The sequence below is a fragment of the Trachypithecus francoisi genome, unplaced genomic scaffold (genome assembly GCF_009764315.1).
Source record: "Trachypithecus francoisi isolate TF-2019V2 unplaced genomic scaffold, Tfra_2.0 Contig01579, whole genome shotgun sequence".
Classification (NCBI taxonomy): domain Eukaryota; kingdom Metazoa; phylum Chordata; class Mammalia; order Primates; family Cercopithecidae; genus Trachypithecus; species Trachypithecus francoisi.
Window position 1 is genome coordinate 33,793,214 of NW_022681442.1, and position 18,891 is coordinate 33,812,104.

Sequence of the window (18,891 nt, forward strand, 5' to 3'; positions counted from 1 at the left end):
GTGTAGACATCCCCTGACAGAGTGGCAGCTCCCACGGTGTCTTGGATAGATTGGGTACTAAATACCAACAACTAAGACTTGCAGAATGCATTGCTTTGTACCTTTCACATCCTGTCTCACATGCAGCCCTCCCAGAAACCAGTGAGGAAGCCAGCCAAGGGATCATTGTGTCCTCGGGACACTTGTGGGGATGGAAGCCTAGCTTGGAGCAGTGACTTGCGTGGGAGCCCAAACCAGATGAGTGGTGTGGCTAGGACATGAATCCACCTCTTCTAGCTGTAAATCCTGCCTGCATTCATTCACTCAACTAACATTTACTAAGTGCCTCCTGTGTGCCAGGCACTGAGCCATGGGGCCCTTCGTAAATATTTACGGAATAAATGAAGGCCCAATGTAGGGGTTCCTAGGTAGGTGAGGGGAGGGTTGCCTCAATATACAAGTACTTTAGTTCATCAATAGCTCCTCCAACGTTTTCGTGCCCTGCAAGTGCACCCTACACAGAGGTGCCCCACCCAAACTGGACGGGAAGGAAAGACGGAGTGGGAAGGGGCATGAGCCCCTGCAGCCATCTGCCCAGGGAGGGGGCAGCCGCCCACCCAGGCTTGGGTCCCAGCAGGCCTCGCCAGAGCCAGCAGCTTGCTGCAAAGGTGATTTATACCTCCTGTCACCTGCTCCCCTGCCGCCCACCTCCTTGGCTTTGTAAACAGTCATCACTAAATCAGGGGCCCAGCTGCTGCCCGGCTGCCACAGGAGTGTCTATGGCCCCCACTCTGGGGGCAGGGGCAAGAGGCTTGGCTCGCTTTGGAATTGAGATGGCACCGAGGGGATTGGGGATTCAGTGTGAATCTTTACAGCAGGGGCCTCCAGGCCTTGGGAGAAGGCAGGTGCCAGGTATACATATTTATTTCTTAACAAGCTGGTGCTGGGAAGAGAAGCCAAGCTGGGCTGTGAAGCCACATTTAGCCTGACCTGAATCTGTGCCACCTGGACTCCTGCCTGGTGGGAGGGATGGGGAGGCAGCTCTGTGAACAGCCCCAGAGTGTGGGGTGGAGCTGGGGGGCGCCAGACTTGGTCATGGTTAGGGGCCTCTTCCCAGCCTCCTCCTGGTTTCCCATCTCACCCATTCAGGACCAAGGCTTTTGACACTCAGCTAACGTGGGCAACTTCTCAGAGAACTGGAGGGAGAGGCATGCAGGTTAATCACAAAGAGATGCACTCTGTCCTAACAAGGTCATCCGCACACCCACGCATTTAACCACAGGACAAAAGCACTATGTGAAATGCAAAAAAAAAAAAAAAAAAGGCCTGGCACGGCAGCACAGGAGGCAGGAGTCCAGAAGCTTGCTCACACCCTGCTCAGCCCCTGACTTCAGTCTCCCAGGCCTCAGAGAACTAGAAAGAAGCCCTACAGTCAATCTGCCAGCAGAGGAGGGTTGCTTTCTGAGTCCAGCCACCACCTCGGCCATCCCTGGGGCCTGAGGACTGCCAGGGGAGGAATGGAGAGAGGCCAAGGGCAGCCTGGAAGTTGAGAGAGGGCAATGCAGCACGGTGCAGGAAAACACAAGAGCAAGGACAACAGTAACTGCCAACACCTCTTACACTAGGGAAATGCCACGCCTTGTGCTGCACACTTTACCTCCCTCGTCCTACTGAGTCCTCATAAGACACCAACAAGGTAGATGCCATCACTATCTCATTTGACAGATATGGAAACTCAGGCTTTGAGAAATTAGGCAACTTGACCTTAATCACACATGAAGCAACAGGCAAAGCCAGGAATTGAACCTTGCCTGCCTGAAAACCCTCAGCCGCCCTGCCCCTGGGTGAAATGATAGCAGACACAAGTTTCTAACTTTATTACAGCACTCACCCTAGTCATCCTTCCTTAGCCCCATAGCCTCTACCCGGGGCAGGGCCTTTTAATCTAGCTACCTGGTCAGTGGTTCTCAGTGTAGCCTCTGGGCCAGCGGCAGCAGCATTGCTAGAAATGCACATTCTCAGGCCCTGCCCCACTCCACCCTCCAGACAGACTGAATCAGAAACTCCAGGGGTGGGGCCAGCAATCTGGGGTTCAGCTAGCCCTGCAGGTGACTCTGATGCATGCTCAAGTATGAGACCTTTTGCTCCATAAATGCCTCAGCCCCGCCCCCACTCTGCCACGTGCTGTTCTCTCCCCTCTCCCCTTCCACCCCTCACTCGTTCTCTGCTCCAAACCCAGAACATCCGCTTGTCCTTTCTCTCCAGCTGCCTCATCACTCACCCACCTTTCTGGATCCAGCTCAAAACCGATCTCTTACAAGAACGTCCTCTGATCAATAATGATTATGCCTCATGTTTATATAGCATTTTTATCTTTTCAAAGACTTTTCACATACGTTGTCTCATTTAATCTTCTCAACAACCCTGCCAGGAAGCAGGGGGAATATGATCCCCATTTAACATCTGAGGAGATGCAGCCTGGAGGCAGCCAGGGATTTACCCAAAGACGAGCAGTTAGGGGCAGGCCCTAGACTAGGATCCAGGCTAATGGCCCTGGATCAGGGTTCTCAAAGTGTGGTTCCCAGACCAGCAGTGTCAGCATCATCTGGGAACTTGTTAGAAATGCAGATTCTCATGGCTCACCCCAGACCTGTTGGTCAGAAACTCAGGGGATGGGGCCAGATGTTAAAAAAAAAAAAAAAATCTGGGCCGGGCGCGGTGGCTCAAGCCTGTAATCCCAGCACTTTGGGAGGCCGAGATGGGCGGATCATGAGATCAGGAGATCGAGACCATCCTGGCTAACACGTGGTGAAACCCCATCTCTACTAAAAAATACAAAATCTAGCCAGGCGAGGTGGCGGGCGCCTGTAGTCCCAGCTACTCAGGAGGCTGAGGCAGGAGAATGGCGTAAACCCCGGAGGTGGAGCTTGCAGTGAGCTGAGATCCAGCCACTGCACTCCAGCCTGGGCGACAGAGTGAGACCCCATCTCAAAAAAAAAAAAAAAAAAAAAAAATCTGTGTTTTAACGAGCCCCCCAGGTGATTCTGATGTAGGCTAAAGTGTGGGAACCACTGCACTGGCCCCAACACTGCAGAAACATCTTCCTTCCCTTGGAATCATCTCACCCTCCCAGAATTACCGTGGTCAAGTTCACATGTGAATTTCTGCAATATTCTACAACCGTAACACATCTGTGTTTGTCAGTTTATCCCCCTGATAAATCAAAGTAAGGAACTAGGCATAACTGAATTTTGTAAATATCCTAATTTCTGGCAGAGTGAATTTCAGTCCATTGAACTTATTGCTCATTTGTTGATGAGACTGCTGCCAGCTGGTAGGGTTGGGAACGGTTTGTGATGGCGCACTTTCCTCTTTGGCCCCATCATTCACTCTTCATCCAGTCATTCTGCACAGCCTCGGATGGCTGAGAAATTCTCAAAGTTCTCCCCTAATCAAGAAACCTTGTTAGGCCAGGTGTGGTGGCTCAAACCCTTAACCAGCACTTTGGGCATCCAAATCAGGAGGATAGATTGAGACACCAGGAGTTCAAGACCAGCCTCAACAACATAGGGAGACTCTGTCTCTACAACAAACAAACAAAAAAAAAAAATTAGCTGGGTGTGGTGGTGCATACCTGTAGTCCCAGCTACTTGGGAGGCTGGAGTAGGAGGATCACTTGAGCCTAGTAGAGGCTGCAGTGAGCCTGAGTGACAAAGGGAGACCCTGTCTAAAAAAAAAAAAAAAAAATAGGCTGTACTGTAAAGCAGTGCATCTCAAACTCAATTTTGCACAGGAATCACATGGCAGTCTTGCTACAATGCAGATTCTGATTCAGTGAGTCTTGCAGGGGGCGGGGGGGTTTGCTGAGGGTCTACACTTCAAACATGATCCCAGAGGTCACCAATGCCACTGGTGTAGGGACCACTTTGAGTAGCAAGATTTGTAAAGCACAGATTTCTGGGTAGCAGCATAAAGACTCAGATAACCAAAAGAGAAGGAGTAGAGCAATCTGTAGGGAACAAATTTACCACCTTCTCCAGCTTCACCCCTTGACACTCTCTGCCTTGCATTTTATATTCCAGCAACATTGAACTAACTGCTGTAGTTTCTCTACATACATCCTTCTCTTTCTCATCTCTACTTGGAAGGTTCTTTTCCCTCCAATTCACCTGACTGAGACTCCTTTAAGGAAAGCTTTTCGGAACTTCCCATGGTTAGGTGCCCTTCCCCTGGGTTAGGAACTCCTCTTCTGGGTACCCAGGAAATCCCGTCCGTGCTCTCTGCCATATGCTTGTCTCATTGTTGATACATCTGTGTCACCCAGGAGACTCTAACAGGAAACTCTAAGCTCCCTCCTTGGTCTCACCCACCAGTTAGACAGACTCGTGTGGCTCTTCATCAGCTTCCTCAAAGAAAATGATCCCTTCAAAGATTGGCCAAGCACGGTGGCTTACGCCTATAATTCCAGCACTTTGGGAGGCCCAGGGGGGTGGTTCACTTGAGGTCAGGAGTTCAAGATCAGCCTCACCAATATGGTGAAACCCCGTCTCTACTAAAAAATACAAAAATTAGCCAGGAGTGGTGGTGCACGCCTGTAATCCCAGCTACTTGGGAAGCTAAAGCAAGACAATCGCTTGAACCTGGGAGGTGGAGGCCGCAGTGAGCCGAGATCACACCACTGCACTTCAGCTGTGGCAACAGAGTGAGACCCAAACAAACAAAAAACACACACACACACACACCAAAAAACCCACAAAGATATAAAGTCACTGACCAGTTCGGTGGAACAAGAATTGTGCTCATGGTGCCAATGGATGAGAAATCAAAGCAAGGAAAGGGGACCACCAGTCTTATTGCCGTGAGCTCAACAGTTTCTCTTAGATCCTTTTAGGTTTATGGCTTGTCTTTCAAACTAGACTATAAGCAACCTACGGTCAGAGATTTTGTCTTAAGTACGTTTATAACACAGCACTTGGCACATCGTTGGAGCTTAAGAAATATTTACTGTCTAATTAATTAGAGGGAAGTGATGCAAAGGATGAGAGAAAAGCCAGAAAACTGATTTAGAAAGTGTGTGGATCTCTTGGGAAGAAGTCACCCATTGAAGAAATAGCACCATTATAACAACAGGCAGAAGAGAAGAGTCTTTCATCAGCGGTGTTTTGGACTAGTGAAGAGAATGACCCTTGCACAGAGGAGCTGGTGCCCAAGGCTGCTCCTGGATGCAAAGGGAAAAGCGAATCTTTGAGACAGTGTTATAAAGACGGAAGTGATACACTCTTTCTTCCTGGTAATACGGGGGAAATAACGGAATGGAAGAGGGAAGTAGGACCCCTGCAAATCTGTGCCTCTTGTGCTACCAAAACAGGGGAATGAAGAAGCGTGGGGTGGGAACAGGGGGAGGGAGATGGCTCAGGAATTTGCTTGTCATCTTGGCTGGAGTGAGCTTGAATGGGAGAGAGAGAGACTGAGAATAATGGGAACTGGTAGATCAATCAATCAGCAAATATTTATTGAGCAGCTACCCTGGCAGGCAGCTGGAGAGAGCTCAGCTGGAGGGAGGCACATTAGAAAATTGTCTATAAAAAGGTGGTTGTGGGGGAGAGGGAGGGATGTGTTCTTCTGGAACAGGATGGAAGGAGAAGCAGGCTGCTTTGTTGTACGACTCCCGGGAGTGTCATTCACATGGCAGCCTTTGTGAAAAGCCCCTCTGGAAGTGCGCCATGCATGGCCTACAAGGCCATTCGCAACAGACCTGGGGAGAAGAACCCAACCCTGTGAAAGAGCTATGGTCCTACCTGGGGTGGGGAGGGGGCAGTTTCTGGGATGAGCCAAGGTCGGCCTGCTCACCGCTTCCTTCCCTTCTTCCTCAGGGCTCTGGACGCTACTCTATCTACATTGCCAATTACGCCTACGGTAATGTGGGCCCTGATGCCCTCATTGAAATGGACCCTGAGGCCAGTGACCTCTCCCGGGGCATTCTGGCGCTTAGAGATGTGGCTGCTGAGGCTGGGGTCAGCAAATATACAGGTACGCAGAGGGATGTGGGAGGCGGTGTGCTGGAGGGGCTGGGGCTGGGGTCCAGGGCCCTGCAAGGCTGAGTCTAATTCATCAGAGACCACAAGGAAAGGGTGGCCTTATGTCCCTGGGGAGGGGAAATAAAGGCTCTATGCCATCCTGCCACCCACAGAAGGCTTCTCCCACACTGCCTCTCCAAGCATTGGTGAGATATCTGGCAGGTATGAGTTTCAGGGTACCCAAGAGGGGGCATCTGGCTTGCTGGAAAATGGATATGAGAATCACATCATCACAACATCATTCTCTCTCTGGAACCTCTTGCCCCACTCCCTCTGGTAACCTCCATGATGGGTGAGCAGGTTCTGTAGGAGAAAACTGGCAAATCACAAAAACCGAGATTTAAAGCATTCTTTATTGCCAAATCGCAGATGAAATTATTTACTTACACATAAGCAACCAGGAATTGAGTGCTAAATCCCTAGGCTTCAGCTGGGTCCCGTCTCGGATAACTGAGCTCAGAGAATTGTGTTCTTGTTCCAAAACCTCTCCAGCACTTTTTTTGAAGGCACGCTCCCCCCTCATCTTTCTGGATGGGGGACCTACTGTCAGAGTCTCTGACAGGGAGATCTTTCTAGGGAAGGCTGTTTTTCTAATTCCAGCACGGCTGCTGACTAAAACTCTGATAATCTGCCAATAGACTGCTGATGGCAGAGCAATCCAGTTCCTGTTTTGGGTGCCAAAAATCAGGAAGCCAGAGCTGTACACAACAACTTGTCATGTGAACTTAAGCCACACTCACACCTGACCTGCACTTGGGACAGAGAGATCCTCTTGTTGGTCAGCCTTCCCGACATATCCATCCCAAAGTGTGCGGCAGAGGCTTCCAAAGTGGCAGCCTTCCTCAGTCTGAATCCTGAGGCTGGAAGGATGGTTGAGGGGTCCTTTGGGGCACCCCCCTGCCTCCAGACACCTGGGTGGTGGCATCATCTCAAAGTCCTGCCCAGAAAGGGTTGTCACTGCCCCTCCTGAGTTTACGATGCCTTTCTCTAACCACGTTTCACCCTGGTGAAAGGGGGAGATTAATGTTGACCTGTCTGACAAAGTTTCTGGGAACAAATGACTAGACAATAAAATAGTTAGCACAGCTCAAGCCCCATCTAAGTGCCTGAGAGCTCCGCGGGTGAAGGTACCATGGAAAGGCTGTGTCAGTAATAAACCATGTTTCCCCCGGAAAAGAAATAAACATGCAGGCACTTCAGCCTAGATTTGTACAGTCAATTTTTCTGAATAGTTCCCAGTTCTGTGCACTGGGCTGGCTTGGCAATTAAGTGCCTTGATCTTGCAAGGGAAGGGGGTGCACTGGGGGGATGAAGCACTTGAAAATGACGAGGTGGAAGGGAGGCAAGGACTGGGAGAGCAGGCTAGATGCAGAATAAAAGAATTTGGAGGTTGCGGCTGGGTTTCAGCACGAAGGGGGCATTGTTCACGCTGACTGGGCTGGCACAGAAACGAGGAGGGCGAAGGAGGAGACCCAGAGGAGGCAGCTGAGGAGCACGGTGGGGATGGAAGCACCAGCCAACTGTGCCGGCTGGGCTGGAAGGACAGGCGGTTCAAGGAAGAAGCAGCAGCTTCGGTGCGGAGGGAGGCTGGGGCAGCTGGCGTGCCCAGAGGACACGTTCGAGCAGCTCTGCAGACTTCCAAAAGCCATTTGGCTGACAAGAACCTATTTGGCCCACCATGTTACTATTCTGTCGGCCCGCCTTCTCCAGCCCACCCTTTCCCTGCCCGCCAAGCCCCCCAACACTACCCTGCAGCCCCCCTTGTCACTCAGCTAATGATACATGGACATCTGGCTGGAAAACCAGCCCAGAGTTCCCCCCACCCCCGAGCCCCAGGAATGGACCCCAAGGGCCGCCATGCTGAGCCCGGCCTGATGGCTGAGGCTCTGGGCGCGTGGCCAGCGCTCAGCACCACTCCAGTGCCAGGGGTCCTGAGAAGCCGCGAGGGAAGCAGGCGGAAGGGGCAGGCCACATCCAGATGTGCACTCAGGGAGCTGGGAGGTCCCTGGAGCCAAGCCACACAGCACCTGCCTGCTAGACAGCTGTACGACCTGGGAGAACCTCCCATTTTACAAAGAACAGAGCGAGATCCAGGGAGAAGAGACTCGCCCAAGGTCACACAGGAGGTTTGTAGAGAGCTAGCACTTAGAGCCCATCTCCTCCTGATGCCTAAACTGCCACAGCCTGCTGACCTTTCCGATGACCTCCAGCTTGAGAATCCTGCCATCCTGCAAGATGGAAGGGGCTGTGAGGGGAGGCCCACACCCACTGGGAAGACAGCCCCAGGCTGGCACCCGGACTTGAGGCAGCCCCACCCAGGTGGTTGTGGCTGAAGCAGCTGCCTGGCTGAGTGTTCAGGGCAGCGGGGGAGGTCCAGTCACCCCGGGGCAGTCCGGGCAAAGGTGCTACCCAGGCACCGGCCCTCGGCACTGCGGGAGGGGGAGGGGAGGCCGCCTCTCTAGACATTATCCATTCCCGTGGCTGCAGCTGCTCTGCTGGGTCACAGTGCCATCTAGTGGCCAGTATGCCGGCTCTCGGGGGACTCGAGGGCCCCGGGAGGGTGGCCGAGCGAGAGATTGGGAGAGAAACTGGGGCAGCAAGACCACTCTCCCATCCCCTGGTCCCCAACTTCCCCAGCTGCTTGAGGCCTCTTGAAGCCAAGACAGTGCCGGTAGCTGCCCTGCCTGGGAATCCTGGAAATTGGGTTCTGGCCATGGCCAAGGCCCTGGCATGGAACCAGATGGAACCAGAGGAGGGAAAGGTGGGAGGCAGGAGTCCTGCACTGCCTCTATGGTCCAGGCCCCAGTGACCTTGGGCATGCCCCTCAGCTTCTCTGAGGGCATTGAGCTAGCAGGTGAGGGGACGGGGTTTGGAGTCAGGCCACAGGTGCAGATTCAGCCTACCCCATGCATTACAGCCTAGGCAGTAGTGGGCACACTATTCTCCCAGCCTCAGTTTTCTCACCTTCAAAATAGGACTGTTGTGAGAATGAAAGGAGGCGCACATGAGACATGGCTGGCACATGGCTTGGCACACGGATGGTGCCTACGGAGTATAGCAAATACCAATACCTCCTGCTCTGAGGCTCTGCCAGAGCGATACCAGGGCCCTCTGCTGGGCATCTCCTGGGTACAGGGAGCACTGTGCAAGGCACAGGGGGGTGCCCCAGAGAAGCAGGCCCAGCTCCTGCCTGGGAAACATTCTCTGTGTGTCCCCCCAAACCTCCAGTCCTGGGCATGGCCAGTGGGATATTCATCCCCATCCCCCCGGAGTTCATCTCTCTGCTCTCCTTCCCACCTGCCTGGCCTCCCGCAGGCCTTGTCTCCTCCCCAGGAACTCTACATTTTGGCCTCACCCTTTGAGGCAGCATCTGTCCAGGCTGCAAGGTGGTGATTAAAGAAGCCTTAAAAGAAATTCAGAAAGAAAATGAAGGTGGATTTATGATGTCGGGTGGGGAGTTTTGCTGTTGGCTGGGAGCGGTGTGGAACAAAGCGGAGGGCAGACCTGATTTATAGGAAGTCATTATTGAAGGAGACGGAGATGCCTAAAGCCCAGCTGAGGCCTTCTGGCAGATCCTCACCAGCGAGCTCAACCAGGGGCCACAGAGTGGGGGCCAAGGGGCCTCCTAGCTTCCCAGGCGGGCACTGGCCTTTCATCGGGAGTGAAGCCAGATCTGACAGCCAAGGACCAGGCAGGGCTGGAGTGATAGGCTCCCAAGCCAGGGCCCAGGACCCCAGGGAGTGCAGCATGGGCCTGCTAGGGGTACTCAAAGCCCAGGACACACAGAGACTATTTTATAGGGGTATCAGATGCATTTGATGAGTATCAGGGGGAACATTATGTTTCTTTTAAAACAAACACAGATATGTTACAGAATTGAAATGTAATTTTTGTGTGCATTTTTCTCAGCTAACACAGGAGATTTTAAAGAAATGTCAAGCCTGTGGCGAGCCACTCCAGGTTATACCCCCAGGCTACACCCCCAGGTTTTGCCAGTGCAAATCCCTCCTCTGTCGAGAGGAAACAAATGATGGGGCCTGTCCTGCTGCCCCAATCCTTGCCTTAACATTCTGCAGACACAGGGCAGGAAGGATGAGGGTGGGTGTGTCCCTGTCTAATACCCACCACACAGAATAGTCAAGTCCTGCGCAGCTTCTGAAGGCTCCCAGAAGGCTTGGGAGTGGCAACACCAGCACCTACACAGTTATCTTGTCTTATAAGTTTTCAGGAAATTTAGGATGAGAGACCCTGTTACCATCCCGTACTTGATCCTCACACCCCATTCTGCAGCATGTGCACACACACACGCACATGCACACACTCTGCCCATTCCTGCACCACGTTTCCAGCATCTCTGCCCTACTCATTTACAATATCTTGGATGCTCTTGGCAGCCTGCAAATCATGGCATCCACCAGAAACATGTTTCTGTTAAGGTTCTATTCAGCAGATGGCCAAGTTCCCTGGCTGAGGAGGTTCACCTCAGAGTCTCCGCTGATGCAGAGGGTGCAGGGCTAGATGGGCACAGGGATCGGCCCCCAACACGCTTATCCTGTGTCCACCCTGGAGGATTCATTCATTGCAAAGTAAGCTAGTAGCAGTCTTGGAGATCTTCTCAATTCCCACCCACTTTACAGGAAGGAAACTGAGGCCTGGAGAGCATGCTTCCTGTGATCCTGCAGGAGGAGAGGCGCAGAGGCCAGGCAGGAACCAAGAGGCTTTACCTTAGCACCGTGAATCCGTGTGCTGCCTCATCCCTGGGTCCTCAGACCCACAGCTTGGAGAAGTTCAGCGGCAGGCACACACCCCCTCCTCACCACCTTTCCCTGTCTCACCCCCCAGTCCCTGAGGGCTGGCCCAGATGCAGTCTGAGAGATGGATTGCCCGCAGCTGACTTGTACTTTGGTCTGCATTGCCAGCGTGCCAGGGCTCAGAGGTAGAGGGATGGTTCTTGAGGACAACCAAGGCTGCCCTATCGGGGTTGGGCCCAATGAACAGATCATCAAGAGTGCCAGAATGTGGCTGGAGGAAATGGGGACCTCAAAGGGGCATTTTTCCCTCTAACCCCACCCCCTACCCAGCCTGGCGGGCAGAGTGAGCAGAAGCCTTCAGCAGGGACGGGCAGGGAGGAGCACTCACACCCCAACAGCCGAACAAGGAGGCCTTTGAAGCTTGAAAGTGCTGGAAAAAATAAAGGGATATTATTCACCCAGCAGGTGGTAAATAGTCCCAGCTAATGACTATGTGGCACCTGACATTTTCCAAGGCACCTTCCAAAGACCAGCTCACTTAATATTTATGACAACCCCAAGAAGGAGCCCTTATTATTACCACTCTTATGTTCTAGCTGAGAAAACAGAAGCCCAGGGAGGTTCAGTGATGAGCTCAAGGTCACACAGCTCAAATTTGGACTTTCCGACCCCCGGTCCTGTGGTGTCTCCCACCACCAGTGCTGCCTCTCCAGCCCCAAGAGAATGCGCTGGCCTCAAATTATAAAAGAATTAATTGATGCAAGGTGGAGTTAATTCCCTGTTAGAACATCATTCTCCAAAGCTAAATAAAGATGTTCCTAGCAGCCCCCTGGGTGACCAAATTTGGTGTGTGCTAAACCTTAAGAGATGGAGGAGAGGGAGGGTGTGACAAAAGAGAGAAGAGAGGAGGGGAACATTTACTGAATAATTAGCCTTTGACATTGGCCTGGTAGGGCATAGGCATGGCAGCCTACATAATGATGGGTGGATTCCATTGGTTTGAAGATTTGCTTGTCGACCTGGGAGTCATCTCCCTGTGGCATCAGTGAGGGGTGCAGGTATCTGGCTGCCCCACCTCAGGCCCAAGTTGGGCCCCCATTGTTAAAGCTGCTGGGACTGGCGCCCAGGAGGCCAGCTTCCTGACTGTCGACTCACCTGCTCCCCAACTATGCAGCCAACTTGCCAAGAAGGAGGTGTGGGTAACATCTCTGTTATGGTCCGGTTGCCATGGCAATAAATTGTGGCTAATTAGTAGTGTGGTTACCATGGCAATTTTCTAGTAATTACAGGTTACAAATGGTACAAGGCTTCAACCCAACCCAATTAGTTAATTAGAAAGATTTAGAAATTTGTCCAAAAGGGAAATAACCTGCTTTGTAGAAAATGAAGGGAATGTGTCACAGCTTGGGAGCCAGAGGCAGAGAGGAAATTGGAGGATGTGGAAGCGGAGGAAGAAGGATGGAGCTGTGTGGAGGCAAGTCCCTGAGTCCCACCTGGAATTTCCAGGGGCCCGGGCAGGGCCAAGGGATTCTCACAGAAGCTGGTAAGACCAGGGCAGGGACAGCTGCCAGCAACCACTTAGTGGCACCTCTTTTAATGGACAGAGGTGGTGCCCAGGTTGTGACCCCACATCCTTTCTTGCTAGCTTTAGGACAGGCCACTGGAAGCCACCCATGCCACTCCATAGCTCCCATCATGAAGAGTGCATGCTGTGTCTTGGAGGACATTCCAGAGGAGCAGTGTGAATTCAGTGGCTTCATTTTCATGTGGCTTGGGCTCTCTTTGGCAGCTAATGAGATTATCTGGGAGGCATCCAGCCCAGAATGTGTTAACTATGAGCGCAATAAGAGTGGCAATGCCATCGCCCCACCCCATCTCCCTGGCCCCAAATGCCAGCTCTGATGGGCAGGCTCCATTTGCAGAGGCGAAAAAGGACCCATGATTTCTCCTGGGGGCCTATCTCAGAGGATGGGAGGCACCTAGAGACCAAGAGAATCCCTGTCTCAAATAAGCATGGTCACTTTGGGGAAACCTTTGCCCCATCCAGAGCAGGTGGGGGTGAGGGAGGCCTGGCCTTTCTTTACATAGGTCTGCTTGAGCTTTATTTTTTTTTAAATCAAGTTCTTCTGGAGTGCTCTGATAACTCTTTTTATTATAGTAAACAACCCTTTAAAGCAGTATTTTCAAACTTTAATGCGCACATAACCACCCAGGGGTCTTGTTAGAATGCAAGTTCTGATTCCATTAGGGGCCTGAGATTCTGCAATTCTAGCAAGCTCCCAGGTGACACTCCTGCAACTGCTTCTCAGACCTGGCTCTGAGCAGCAAGCTGCTGCAGTGTCCACAGAGCCCTTCATACAGCTCATCGTACAACATGAGGTTTTGAAATAATGTAGACATTGTGGAATGGCCAAATCGAGCTAATCAACATATGCATTACCTCACATACTTGTGTAATGTGGTGGCAACCCTTAAAATCTACTCTCTTAGCAAGTTCAAGTATATAGTGCCTCTTTTTTTTTTTTTTTTTTTTTTTTTTTTTTTTTTTGAGATATAGTGCCTTCTTATTAACTAAAGTCACCATGTTGTACAATGGATCCCTTGTACTTATTCCTCCTGTTAAACTGAAATGTTGTATCCTTTGACCAACATTTCTCCAACACCCCTACCCCAGCCCCTAGTAAGCACTATTCTACTCTCTGCTTCTATGAGTTCAACTTTTTTAGATTCCACGTATAAGTGAGATCATGTGGTATTTGCTTCTCTGTGCCTGGCTTATTTCACTTAGCATAATGTCCTCCAGGTTCATCCACGTTGTCACAAATGACAGGATTTTCTCCTTTAAAGCTGAGTAGTACTATTACGTATATATATCACGTTTTCTTTTTCATTCATCCATTGATGGACACTTCATATCTTCATTCCGTATCTTGGCTATTGTGAATAATGCTGCAGTGAACCTCGGAGTGCAGATATCTCTTTAACACACTGATTTCATTTCCTTTGGATATATATACCCAGTCGTGGGATTGCTGGATCATATGGTAGTTCTATTTTTAATTTTTAAGGAGCCTTATACTGTTTTTTATAATGTCTGTACTCATTTACATTCCCACCAACAGTATACAAAGGTACCCTTTTCTCTACACCCTTGCCAACACATGTCATCTTTCATATTTTTGATAATGGTCATTCTGACAGGTGTATTTTACCTCATTTCGTCCTCTCAAAACCCCAAAGTAGAAAAGGCAGGTCGGACTCTCCCCCATTTTACAAATGAGGAAACTGAGTCTCAAGGGTAACGTAAATTTCCCAGGGTCACAGAGCTTGTTAGAAGCCAGGCTGGGGCTAGAATCCATGTCTTGATCCTAGTCAAGCCATTTTCTGCACAGTATTTCCAGTGTTTGGGGGCATGGCTCAGGGAGGCTTTCTCAGGGCAGATTTGTGTTCCTGGGAGCTGTAGGTGGGGCCTGGCAAGCAGAGAGCCTTCATTTGAAACCCACTGGGTGGGGGTGGTTTGTTCAGGACGTATTAAGGTTAGACTTCTTGACATGGATAGCTCAAATTTGATCTTAGAGACTTCAAAGCCCAATGTGGAGCTGGCTTGATGTCTTTCCTTTTTAAAAAAAACATATACACTTTATTGGATTTCTTCCTTTCAAACTACAGAAGCAGTTCTTGTTGCAACAAGTCAAACGCTACAAAGACATTCAAAGAAAAAAGGCCAACTATCGTTTCTCTTTCCCTCCCCAAATCCTGCCCCATCAAGGAAGGTAGCCAGTGTTCACAGCTTGGGGTGTGGCCTTTCCTGCTTTTCTCCAAACTGAATAAGTCTGCACAAACATGTGTATTCAGAACTAGCATGTATTTTCCTATTTTAAAAAATAAAAACAAGATCACACAATACCATTGCTTGGTGAACTGCTGATTCTTTCAACCATATATCACAGGCCCTCCTCCAAGTCAATCCATATGGATCTATGCAGTCTTTTTACTGCAGAATGGTTTGTCATATGGATGCTCCGTAATCCATTCAACTCCTTCACTATCAATGGACGTAATTGTTTAATGTCAAACAAGGCAAAGTAAACATCCTCGTACCTATAGCTGGGACCTGTTCCTACAGGTTCTTAAAGCTGGGACATACCCAGTGGTCTTGACCAGCATACGTATGACTCAAAGTGGGAGTCAGGAGGCTGTCAGCGGATCTGTGACTTGACTAAAATGTCATGCTTAGAGCTGGGTTTAGGATTATTGTGGGTTTAGGATTTAAGATGATTGTTCAGCCACTTCTCTTAGAAGGGGAAGGCAGGCGCTGACCTCTGTGCGGGGTCCCCATGTCCTGTCGAGCTCCTTCCTTCCCTCTTCATCAGTGTTGTCACCTTCCACGCAGGTTCATGGAGACGGTGAGCCCAGATTTGGGCTCAGGAAAGCACGGGAAGAATTCCCTCCAGGCTCCTCTGAGGAGCCTCCATTGCACTTCCCCCCAGGCCTCAGAGGCAGCCCTGTCCTCCGGGTGGGCCTGGGGCTTTGCTTCTGCCGCTCACTGTGGGTCGGTGTGTCTTTTCCTAGGGGGCCGAGGTGTCAGCGTGGGCCCCATCCTCAGCAGCAGTGCCTCAGATATCTTCTGCGACAACGAGAATGGGCCTAATTTCCTTTTCCACAACCGGGGCGATGGCACCTTTGTGGACGCTGCGGCCAGTGCGGGTGAGTGGAGGCAGCCATGCCCTGTGCGCCCTGACCCCTCACCCCAGAACCACAGAGGACTCCAGACTTCCCTGCCCCCTCCAGCATGGTCTCTTCTGGCTGCAGGGAGAGCAGGACAAATCATCGTCTGCACCACACAGAGAAACGCTGCTTGTCACTTCCTATTCCCTAGCTCCCATGGCTCCAGCCACAGGGAGTGTTTGCTGCTGGGGAATGGGGTCTGAAACTCCTGCCCATCGTCCTGCCCAGTATCTGAGATTGCCCGCGACACCCCAAGTCCTGCTTGTGTCTCTCAGCATCAACCTATCCTCCAAGCTGCCTCTCCCCACCTTGGCCCCCTCCCACATTTATCTTCAACATTCATTTCAATACAGTGAGCATTCATGGAGCCCCTGCTAAGCATCAGGCTGGCGCTGGGAACCAGGGATGCCCACTTGAATCAGGCTAAGACCACCCCACACACAGAAAAGGCACTGACATTCTAGAAACAGAAATAGACAAAAATATCCTCCTCTAATAAGAAGCAGGATAAAAACCACACAAAATAGTGCCCCAGGCCCCCAGATCTGCTTCTCCTCCTTCCTCTGCACTCATCCCCACCCACCTCAGGGCCTTTGCACCTGCCATGGCCTCTGCCTGGACTGCCCTCCCCCTTCCCTACCTGCAGAATGTCTGTTTAGCCTTCATCGTTCACCTCAAATATCACCTCTGCAGAGATTTTCCTTACTCCCCTGTGCCACCTAGCAGAGACTGGCCCTTCCTCCTCCTGCTGTCCCTGGCATGCACACCTCACTCAGGCTCCACATTACCATCATGGTCTGTCTATGAGCTTTACAAGGACCGGGTCACGGTTCTATTCATTCTTGACACAGGCTTGGCATCCAGTGCCCACCCGGTAAATTCTGCTGAATGGCAAAGTGGACACCCTGCAAGTTTTCGGATGTATGATTACATCCCACATGCCCCTGACCATTTCCCCCCACCTTGCCAATGAATGGGAGGTTTGATTTCACCTCCTTCTTGGAGGCATGGGGAAGAGTTCTGGCCTGCAGGAGTGGTGAGTAGGATCTAGACACGTAAATCAAGGGTCCTGCAAGCTCTGGCTCTTGCCGGCAGTTTGCGTCGCATCCCTGCACGTGTGCCAGTCCGTTCTCTTGGATTCTTGGACTTACGAGTACCTACCACCCCAGCTTTCTGCCCAGGAGCTCCATTGTGGAGACTTACTGGCCCAGAACACACACCCACCCCCAGCTTTTTGCCATTCAGCCCCCAATCTTGCCTTACCTCTTGTCCTTCTCTGGCAAGGCTGAAGTTGGGCTCCCCTGGCCTGTCCTCCCACCTGGCTCACCCCTCCTAGTGCTATTCTTTGGCAGCAAATTTTCTCATTGCTGAAAAATCATAAAGCAAAGGGGAGGGGATAGTGGAGAAAATCTAGAGGATTTGATAAGGTGTTAAAGAGATGGAAGCAGAGGTGAGCGAACAAGTTGGAGTGGGAGAAAGTATCAGGCGGGAGGAGAGAGGAAAGGTGCTAGGCCCGTAATTGAAAGTCAGAATGATTGCAGGGGTTTAACAAGACATGTCAAGAGGGCATTCATCACCCAAACAGATGCTGCTGTGAAATGCAGCCTGGCACCGATTATTCCCCTGAAAGGGAACCAGCTCCTTGTCAAGGTGCCTCATAGATAGGAGAGAAATGGGCCAATGCAGAAGGCCACCGACATTTGGGCCAGGGAGTCTGGCAGAGAATTAATGGAGTATTAATCCTAGAGATTGGAGGCTGCCCCTAGTCTCTGCAAACCCTCTTTCTCAAGCCCGGGTCTCACTGCCTCTTCTCCCCACTCCTCCACCCAACTCCTTCCCTCCCCTAGGAGGACACTCAGCCTCCAGGGTTCCCAGGAGGCCCCACCCTGCCTTCTGGCAAGAGCTCCCTGTGTCCTGGGGTCTCTGATCCCCACAGCCTATTACATTGTCCTGTGGCCTGCCATCCCAGAGAGCCTGACGACCTACAGCTATTTATCCTCTGAGAGTCAACGTGGGTGGGTGCTTAGAGTCACATTCACCTTCGTCTCTCAGCTATGCGCTGGCCAGTGGGCAGCTAGGAGGTCAGGCCATCGCTCTGGGCAAAGCCACCCTCTGTCCTCCCCCAGGACCCACTCAGTGGATGGTGTAAGCAGTTGGCATTGGGCACAGAGGCTTCACTTTCCAGATCTCGCCAGGCATGCTGTGGGCTTCCCTGTCGTGGCTGTAGTATTTCCTCTGCTGTCACCCACGTCCCCGGTTTGCCTTCTGTCATGTTATTTATGTCTGTGCACTCATTCAGCAAGTATTTACTGAAAACTACAGGCAACCACAGGCCCTGAGATAGACGTTGCGTGTACCCAAGTGAACTGAGAAGAGAGTCCTGACCTCATGGAATGTCAGGACTAGTGGGAAAACCAGACCCTAACAAGTCAGCCACAAAGGAACATAACTGCACATTGTGATCAGCCTGTGGGAGGAGAAGACTAGGAGGCTGTCTGTCAGGGAGAATGACAGGGTGGGCAAGATGAGCTGTCTCAGATGGGTGGTCAGGGAGGGCTTCCTGCAGGAGGTGACATTGTGGCTGAGAGGAGAATAATCAGGAGCTGGGTAACCTAGAGCTAGAGGGAGAGCATCCCAGGTAGAGCAACCAGCTTGAGAAAAGGCGCAGGAGCTGGAAAGATGGGGAGAGTGGGACCAGATCAAGACCAGATAAGGTGGACAGGACCATGGTCAGGCAGAGCCCTGTGCTCCCCAGGCAGGAATTAGAAGAATTAGAACTTTGCCCAAGAGGATTGAAGGGAGTGATCAGCCTAAGCAAAAGAGTGGCATGATCAGCTTAATGTCTTCCAGTGGCAGTGTTAGGGGTGGCTGGGAAGAGCCTTTGTTCCTCCAGAATTTCCCCCAGTCTCCCTCCCCCAACTCATGCCGCCCCCAAACAGGGTAAAAATAATATGCATGCTGGCCAAACACAGCTTGAACACAAGTCTTGGGTCTTCTTTTGAACCACATGACTGTCCCACCTCCTGCCGCTATAGAGAGCTAGAGAGCTTCTGAGACTGCAGCTGTGTCTCCCGTATCTCCTCCTGGGAATAAGGTGAGAGCCACCCTCCCTAGTTGCTTGCCACAGAGCTAGAGCAGGGTGTTTGTGGAGTGTACAGGGGATGCCGCCCTGAGAGTTCCTGCCTCTCCTCCCCAGGTGTGGACGACCCCCACCAGCATGGGCGAGGCGTTGCCCTGGCTGACTTCAACCGTGATGGCAAGGTGGACATCGTCTATGGCAACTGGAATGGCCCCCACCGCCTCTATCTGCAGATGAGTGCCCATGGGAAGGTCCGCTTTCGGGTAAGAAGGGGCCT

The 18,891-nt window shown here is 51.5% G+C and overlaps 1 protein-coding gene across 2 annotated transcripts in view; it reads left to right on the plus strand.

The window, feature by feature from the left end:
* CRTAC1 (cartilage acidic protein 1) overlaps window positions 1-18,891 on the plus strand; it is a 165,384-nt gene that overhangs the window by 106,823 nt on the left and 39,670 nt on the right. For both annotated transcript variants that reach the window (XM_033186631.1, XM_033186641.1), the window contains exons 5-7: window positions 5,853-6,009; window positions 15,380-15,514; window positions 18,732-18,877. In XM_033186631.1, coding sequence (XP_033042522.1) covers window positions 5,853-6,009; window positions 15,380-15,514; window positions 18,732-18,877 — 438 coding nt within the window. The remainder of the gene's footprint in view (window positions 1-5,852; window positions 6,010-15,379; window positions 15,515-18,731; window positions 18,878-18,891) is intronic.